This window comes from Nothobranchius furzeri, unplaced genomic scaffold, assembly GCF_043380555.1.
Source record: "Nothobranchius furzeri strain GRZ-AD unplaced genomic scaffold, NfurGRZ-RIMD1 Scf220, whole genome shotgun sequence".
NCBI lineage: Eukaryota > Metazoa > Chordata > Actinopteri > Cyprinodontiformes > Nothobranchiidae > Nothobranchius > Nothobranchius furzeri.
Genome location: NW_027223236.1, coordinates 1 through 8,939, shown reverse-complemented (window position 1 = coordinate 8,939; position 8,939 = coordinate 1). Strand labels below are relative to the sequence as shown.

The window sequence follows — 8,939 nt, the reverse complement described above, 5'->3', positions numbered from 1 at the left end:
CTATTCTATTCTATTCTAACAATCACTTTCTGCTATGATTAATAATGTATCTTCCTTCAGTGCATGTAACAACTCTGGGGTGGTTTTTGATTTAAAAAGAATTCATAAACAAGTTGACTCATGAGTCAAGTAGTTTTCATACCTCCAGATTTTTGAAGAGAAATCATAACAAATAGGCAGTAAGCTATTATTGTAACCTTCGACCACTAAAAACTACAAATAAAAATAAAAAAACTTGGGTTCTAGAACTATGCAGCATGCTGTAAGGGACACAGACATGTAAGTCTGGAATTGCACAAATATTGAACACATACTGTCACGAACAGAACTCGGAAGACCTGAAGACGCCAAACACAATGAGAGTAAAATAAAAAGTCTTCATTAGGATGCAGAGTTACCGGAGTTGGGCGAGGCTGGAGACAGAGTCGGAGAGGAGGCGAGGGTCAAAACCAGATCGGACATGCAGATACGGGGAACAGGCAAGAGGCAAGGCTGAGGACAGGCGAAGGTCGTGGAGGCAGGCAGAGTACAAGGCAGGGGTCAGGAGCAAAAACGAGGTCCGGAGGCAGAGGTCAGGCAGGGTGGATGGCTGGAGAATTTACTGGCACAAAGGTTTCAATAATCCGGCCGGGAACTGGTGGCTGACTGGCATTGGCGGTTCTAGGGGCGGGGCCACAGGGGCACTGGCCCCTGCTGAAATATGATTGGCCCCTGTAGTGCCCCTGTCCTGTCACTCATCTGTCCTTTGTGCGGTGATGAGATTATAGGTGGATGCAATTCCGAGTCCAAACACTAGTGGCCGTGTGGCGCTAAGGAGCAAAATAGTGTGTGAAATCCAACAGAAGAAGATTTGAAAGGTTCCAAGAAGGGAGAACTTTTCAACCGACATCGGATCTGATGAGAGTCCACGTTATGAGGAGTTTGTTGGTAAGTCACGAATCACTGTTTACTCACAGTTGCCATGTAAGTCAAGTCTGACAATAAGTCCAATGGAAAGCAATGCCGACATTAGTTAAAGGTAATGTTAAAAAGGGCTTGTGAAAAAACGTTAGCCCTTGCTAATCCATGTACTTCTTTTGTAATCTGCATTTCGTGTGTTAATAGTTGGCACTGTCTGATAGAGAACATGAAAAGAAAGGGTCAGATACAGGCGGGAATTCTGCAGTTTTTTCCCAAGAGAGTGAGTGTGTCAGTTGGTGAGAACGAGCATGGAGATATCAGAGAGAGAGCCGCAGGAGGCTGTAGACCAGAGGCTGGAACAGGGCAAGGGACCTCCATTCCCCCTTTATCAGGTCAGAAAGAATATAATCTTTATTGTGCAACAGTCATGTCAGATAAACACGAGAGACAGCCTCTTGTAGGACATACCATGCTGGGAAATCACATAGACTGTACATATACAGCGTACGTGTAATATAAACGCGCCGTGGCGGCATGGTGTTGCGGGAATTTTGTGGCATTTGTGCTGCCACGGTTGATACTAATATCACCGCAACGCCGGACTTGTGAATGCATATTACAACTTGGCGCAACAGAAGGGGGTATCATGATCACGTGGGCAGTTACTGCCGAGCTCCGGCCGGCAACTATATTAAAAATGAAAGTAAACATGGGCCGTAAGTTTGGCTTTTCTAAACAGAATCAGCTGAGATGATGGCCGGGGAGCCTCTCCGTAAGAGTTGAAGCTCAGATCACCAGAGACTGCACGGGGACAGACACCTTCTGGAGCGGCTTGTTAAAAAAGTTTAATGAGTGTGGCTTTGATCGCAATAAAAAGCAAGTTATGTCCAAGATAAACTGAAGTCCGTGGCAGCGCAGAGACCGCCCCCAAGCTCCCTTTTCACCGCCATCGCATAATCTTTTGTAAAAAGATCATGATTGCACCACATTATCCAGCAGGACGGACTGACCACTTATAAACGACCTAATGCTGCCCATTGTGTTCTGCTTATAATTGAGGATAACCCATTCCCATTTTATCTTGGAGCTGATCCAGTTAATGTGGAGTCATTTTCTTGCACAGAAAATTTGCATTGAGCTTTTTATATTTATCAGTAATAATTGGGTCAGTTATTCCAAGCACCAAAAATAAAGGATTATTGTTTAAATTGATAGAAGTTGTTAATCGTGACAAATCATTAGTGGCAAAGTTGCTTCCCTTTAGTAAATGATTTTACGTTTCTCAAAGCATCTTTCCATTCATCATCAGTAATGTTGCAGTTAAGTTTCCTTTCCCACAATTCCTTCAAGGTTTCCCTAAATTGTGACATTTTGATGTATTGTAAAATGTGTGGGAAAAGTCCTTGTTTGAAACACTGAATTTTCTAATTGGTTGATTAAGTAAGGTCAAGGTTAAGTTTTCCAAAGAGATTTTGTGTTTTGGATATTCCTTTGTTAGTCCAACTTTTCCTGCCATTATTCTAGGTAAAAATAAAAAAAATCACCATTATCTCAAATTTGTTAAATGATGTTATCTTGTACTAATGGCACATATGTTTACTGAATTCTTCCGCTTCATGGTGATGTGGTTTACTATAACATTAACATAATGGATTTAAATTGTATTGGTTTCTTTGTCTACATCTACCACATCTCATCTTTATAGTCCAATCTTTCAAGTCTTCAATTTCAAATAAATAAAAATGTGGTCTCATAGAAAACAAAGTTTTGGCTGGATTTACCTGGAGTTTGACATATATTTGTATTTTAGCTGCAAACTGGGACAAGACTCTCTCCAATTTAGACAACCAGAGTGAAGTTAATGACTCAACCTTCCATCCTGCTGGGCCACCAGAGTCACCAATCAATGCTAATCCTGCAGGATCAAATGGTAAACATTGATCTTTGAAAGTAATAAATGCTTGTGTATGTATTTGGCTTATGTTAGATAATTTCTCATTTGCTGTTTTCAGACATCTTCCAGTGTGATGCACAGAATCCTGCGCAGACATCAGAACGGTGTTCTGTTCCAGTAGGACCTGGTGGTGTGCTTCTCATTTTGTAAAGGCTCTTTAAATTTAATTGAATTTTGCAGTCAGTCACTTGCAGATTCTGAATGCCATGAATGTTAAAGGTTGAGAGATATAAGCAACTGACTCAGACTTATTTAATTGACTTCCCACCAGACATTTCCCAGTCAAGAGCAGAGGGTCCTGTGATATTCTTCTGGTGTTTTTTCCACACACAAACATATTTTAACCTGATATTTGTGGCTTTGCAAAATAAATTGAATGCTAAAATTTCTCAAATGCTGTGTGTGGTTGTATTTTGTCAATGTACAGTAAAAATTGATGTACAATTGCATTGATGTTTTTCAACATGGTGTTGGGGTAAACTGTATCTACCATACAAAACTGGGAATAGTATGCAAGTATGTTGGACTGTTCGTGGCCCCTCTATAAATATTGTGGCCCCTTGATGGCCCCACCCTCAGAAAAATCCTAGATCCGCCACTGCTGACTGGTGAATATATATATTTGCTAAGCGAGCAAGATGGCGCCTGTGTTCGGCCATGCCACTGCTCGACTCCTATTTTTGATTGTGTTCACAATATACGCGGTCATTTCAGCCCAATTTTCATGTGGCTTTGTTTCTGCTGTACGGAGTTACGATCGTGGTTCTCTTCTTTGTATAAAAGAGTCTATGGAGTTCCTCTTTTATGAACAGCGCAAGTTCCAACAAACATTTCCGCCTCCGTTTGTTTGTTCACCCGACTCACCTGAGTACCAGCTGGTGTGCCGCGCCCCAGGCAGAAAGAGGAGATCGAGGAAGCGGGGATGCAGGTCTGGTGTTCAAGTCAAGCAGAGGCTGGCTTCTTTGGGAGTCGCAGCTCCGGATCGCCCGTCCAGGTGTTTGCGGAGGATCCCTTGTGTCGAGCGGCGCTGTGGCGGCGGGACGCTCCCCCCGTCATCCTTCCGGATCGTCGCGCCTGGTGTCCTGCACCCGGTGCGGAGTTGGTTTTCTGACTTGGATGTGCTGTTACCTTGCAGCCCTGTGTTTACACCGGTGGATCAGCTGATGCTTTCCCGGGTACGCTGGAGATCACGTGATCGCGTCTCCTGCTTACGACCGATCCTGCTGAATTCAGCTCCTAAGCCTTTGACAGCTCTCTCCTGCCGGTTTGGCCTGTTTAATGCTCGCTCTATTGCGAATAAATCATTCTCTTTGAATGAACTTTTCTCCAGTCAAACTCTGGATTTTATGTTCTTTACTGAGACATGGCAGAGAGAAGGTGAATATATTCATCTCAACGAACTCTGCCCCGCTGGCTGCGCTGTTTTTGGGATGCCCCGCCCCTCCCGCCGCGGAGGAGGTCTTGCAGTTGTTTTTAAGGAGACTTTTATCTGCAAAGTGTTAAACACTCAAGCTTTTACTTCTTTTGAATCACAGACAATCAAGATTGGTTCATCTATTCCATTTTACTGTGTGCTGATTTATCGCCCACCTGGACCAGCCACAGCTTTTCTTAAGGATTTTAGTGATTTTTTATCTTCTATCATAAAGCTGGAAAATGTTTTAATTCTGGGAGATTTTAATATTCATATTGATGACAGCACTTCTGGCCCAGCAGTGGAACTTTTAACAATGACTGAATCTTTCAATTTTGAGCAGCATGTCTCTGGCCCCACCCATCAAAAAGGCCATACTCTAGACCTTGTGTTTTCCCTTGATCTGAATATTTCCAATCTTTGTGTGAAGGATGTCCACATGAGTGACCATAGCTGTGTTTTATTTGATTTACACTTTAATCTTGAGTCTACGCCTTCTGTGGTCATCCCACAAAGGCGCATTATTTCAGAGAATACAGCAGCTAGATTCATTGAGATGTTTGACTCCAATTTGTTTTTGGAATCTCAGGATGTGGACAGCCTTATTCACAGCCTAAATAGTCGCTGTAAATCCATTTTGGATGTGGTTGCTCCTTTTAAATCTAACAGGGTAACTCGGAAACCATTTTCTCCTTGGATAAATGACAGCATTCAGAACTTGAAAAGACTGTGCAGGAAAACGGAACGCCTGTGGAAGTCCACTAAACTCGAGGTCCATAGGCTGTACCTTAAGGACCTTATGCTTTCTCTAAATGAGCTGATAAAAAAATCCAGGTCTGAATACTTCCGCAAACTGATTATCCAAAACAAGAAAAAAACCACAAGTTTTATTTGACACTATTAGCTCTATTGTGGCTCCTGCTGCGCCTCTTACACCTGTTTTCAACAAAGCAGATGCAAACAAATTCCTTAATTACTTTGTTGATAAAATTCAAAATATCAAAGACAAACTCCCATCTTTTCAGTCATGTAATGATGATATTGATGAACTCCCTGCGCACGCATGGTCCTCTTTCTCACCTGTAACACAGGATGATATTTTAGCTTTGGTAACCACAATGAAGCCCTCTTTTTGCCTGGCTGATGTCTTACCTTGTAAACTCCTTTCAAAAGTATTTGATGCCATTGGTCCCTGGGTTACCAGAATGTTTAACCTGTCCCTTTCTTCTGGCGTTTTCCCTAGCTGTTTTAAACATGCTTTTGTGGAACCCCTACTCAAAAAATCTAATCTGGATCCAACAGATCCTAAAAATTTTAGACCGATATCAAAACTCCCTTTCCTGTCCAAAGTCTTAGAGAAAGTGGTATCTGAACAACTGGTTTCCTTCTTACAGGATCCCAATATCTTTGACAGGTTTCAGTCCGGTTTCCGTAAGCGCCACTCTACGGAAACTGCGCTGCTTAAAGTGTCCAATGACATCTTGATGTCCGCAGACTCTGGGAAATGCACGGTCCTAGTTTTACTAGACCTTTCGTCCGCATTCGACACGGTTAACCATGAGATCTTGCTGAGTAGGCTCCGCGAGTTGGTTGGGTTGTCAGGTTCTGTCCTGGCGTGGTTTACATCCTATTTATCCGGGAGAAGCCTAAGTGTCTCAGTCAACCAGATCCTGTCTGACCCAACTGATCTACGGTGTGGAGTACCCCAGGGCTCAGTTTTGGGCCCGATTTTGTTCTTGTTGTACATCCTTCCTTTAGGAAACCTAATCCAGGAGTTTGCCGATGATGTTTCCTATCATCTCTTTGCTGATGATCTTCAGCTTTATTGTTCTTTCAAGCCTTCTGACGTTAAAAAATTGCATTCTTTATTATCATATTTTGAGCGAATCAAACAGTGGCTCGGTGCAAATGCCTTACGGCTGAACTCAGACAAAACTGAAGTACTGGTGATTGCCCCCGATGATGCTGCTCCAGGGATTCACCAGCAGTTAGGTGATCTGAGCTTGTCTGTAAAACCTACCCTTAGAAACCTTGGAGTTTTCTTTGACAAGGGAATGTCTCTTGAACATCACGCAAAGCAGTTAACTAGAAACTGTTTTTACCACTTGAGACAAATTTCTAAACTCAGAACAATGGTGTCTAAAGCTGATCTTGAGTTGATTATTCACGCGTTTACATCATCCCGTTTAGACTACTGTAATAGTTTATTTTCTTGTCTAAACAAAAAAGAGCTGTCCCGCTTACAACAAGTCCAGAATTGTGCAGCTAGAATTCTGACCCGTGACAACAGAAGGGCCCACATTACCCCCATTTTAAAAGCTCTTCATTGGCTTCCTATCACATTTCGCATAAATTTTAAAATTCTTGTGCTGACTTTCAGAGCGCTGCATGGTCTGGCTCCATTGTATGTTCGAGACATGCTCTGCCCTTACACGCCTTCTCGCAGGCTGAGATCTATGGATCAAAACCTTTTAATGGTCCCACTTACTCAGTTCAGGACACGAGGAGATCGCTCATTCCAGGCCGTCGCTCCTAGGCTCTGGAATGAGCTACCTCTGTCTTTACGCTCAATCGACTCAGTTGATGTTTTTAAGAGCAATCTTAAAACCCATTTGTTTCTCCAGGCATTTTAAACTTAGTCTCATTCAGATTGGTTTTATTTGACACTGTATATTGTGGCTGTATTTTACTGTATTTATATGTTGTTGCCTTTTAACTTGTGAAGCACTTTGTGACCTTTTTGTCTGTGAGAGGTGCTATAGAAATAAAGTTACTTACTATATAGCAGGGGAAGCAGGTGTGAGTGCTGAGCTGAGGAGTCAGGAGCAGGTGGAGTGGATGAAGCTGATTGCAGGAACAGGTGAGATGAATGGAGTTGATTGTGATGCTGACTGAGGTTGCTAGGGAAAACAGGGCTTGGCTGGAGCTTGGTGAGGGGACCAGGTGAGCTGAATGAAGAGGCAGAGGAGGGTGAAGGATGGGAGTCATGACACATACTGAATACTGCATTGGTGTTATTGTGTACCAGGATCATGCCAGTACAGCTTAAACTGAGGAGTTCTACACTCTTACTGCAGAGGGGATGAAAGACCTACGGTAGCGTTCTGTTTCACATCTGGGATGTCTCAGTCTGCCTCTGAAGGAGCTGTCCATGGTCCCCACAGTAGAACGCAGTGGGTAGGAGGGGTTTTGTAGGATGGAGGTCATCTTCACCACCATTCTTCTTTAACACATTCAACTACTACTGCAGTCTTCTTCAGAGCTCGCTGCTGAAGTTTCTGTCCTCCTCCTTCTGTACAGCATCAGATGTTGAGGTGACTACAGGTCCAGTCAAGAACAGGACCTGTAGGGTACAGGGTCCTAACAGCCCGTACCCTCTGGGGGGTACTTCAGGAGGATGGGGTACCAGGCCCTCTGATACGGGCTGTAAGGACCCGGTACGACTGGTGTCAGAGCTCGGTCTGCATTGCCGGCAGTTAGTCGAGCTCATTTCTGGTGAGAGTCGGCTGCCCTGATGCAACAGGGTTTGTACTGTATTGTATAATAAATAGTTTTCTATTTGACATGTTTGATTAGAAACTATAAATGTTTACTAAATATATTTGTATATGTCATAACCTGCCTTCATTTTATTTCTTAAGAGTAAAATCCCTCTACTGTGGATTTAGTTCTGTGTTATAATCCAACCCCTCCTCTTTAATCCGGGCTTGGGACCGGCAGAAGTGACCCAAAAGGGAAACCCTGGCAGAGTTAGTTGGTTTTTTTTATTTATTTTTTTTATTTTATTTTTACTTATTTATTCATTGGTTTGGTGCTGGATGAGAAGCTCGTCCATTTGCCCTTTTCTGTCAGCTGTTATCTTTTTAAGGCGTAACAGATTTAGGTGTTACACCTCTGAGCCAGAACCTTCTCCAGAACAGAGTGAATGCTGCCCAGAAACAAGCTGTTTCCTCTCTTACTAAAATGCACTCTGTCTGGGAGAAAAAGAGCGTTGTTGAAGAACCTGACCTCAGGATGCTCGATGACCAGGCCCCCAAAGCTCCTAACGGCCCTCCTCAGTGAAGAATTAACCTGTTTTCTGTTGTTGTTAATTCTTCCTGGTTGCCCGTATCCCCACGACTGCCGTTCGTTGATGGCGGAAAAGGCTATTCTCATTTCCGGAAAGTCCTTATGGAGGTGGGACAAATCCTTTTGGATCTGAGAAGCCAGTTCCACCGGGGAAACGTGACCCAGATCGTTTCCTCCAGCGTGGACGACCAGAATATCTGGAGGACCGTGTGTGCAAGCCTCGGAGTAAAACCTGGGAAGGACACCACCCCAGCCCATGCCTCCTTTACCAAACCATTGGACCTTAGCTCTGAGTCCAAAGTTTGGCCCAAACTGCTGCTGAGCCGCCTTTTCACCCCGTCTGATGTAACTGGATCCAATCATCCAGATTACTGGAGTTCCAGGCTGCTCAGACTTGATGGTAGATGCAGTTTTTGGGGGTTCGGAGACACTTTTGGGTCCTGAGTCCGTCCCTTTCCTACAACCTTTGAGGCGGATCATAGTGGGACGTTTCTGCTGAGGTGTCTCTCTTCTGTAGTACTGGGAACGAATATCCTGAGTACTGACAGAAGGCTGGTACTGGTTTGTCTCTCTTCTGTAGTACTGGGAACGAATATCCTGAGA

At 43.6% G+C, this 8,939-nt stretch overlaps 1 protein-coding gene across 2 annotated transcripts; it reads left to right on the top strand.

Annotated features, from left to right (window-relative positions):
- Nucleotides 1-403: 403 nt before the first annotated feature.
- On the top strand, nucleotides 404-5,673 carry LOC139065866 (uncharacterized). Of its 2 annotated transcripts, XM_070547928.1 has the most exons (3): nucleotides 404-927; nucleotides 2,711-2,830; nucleotides 2,913-5,673. In XM_070547928.1, exon 3 carries the CDS (start codon nucleotides 3,493-3,495, stop codon nucleotides 5,161-5,163), a length of 1,671 nt encoding a protein of 556 aa, XP_070404029.1. In that variant the 5' UTR covers nucleotides 404-927; nucleotides 2,711-2,830; nucleotides 2,913-3,492; the 3' UTR covers nucleotides 5,164-5,673. The 2 variants fall into 2 exon arrangements, with proteins under 2 accessions (XP_070404029.1, XP_070404030.1); XM_070547929.1 differs by having other exon boundaries at nucleotides 2,711-5,673.
- The last annotated feature ends 3,266 nt before the right edge of the window (nucleotides 5,674-8,939 follow it).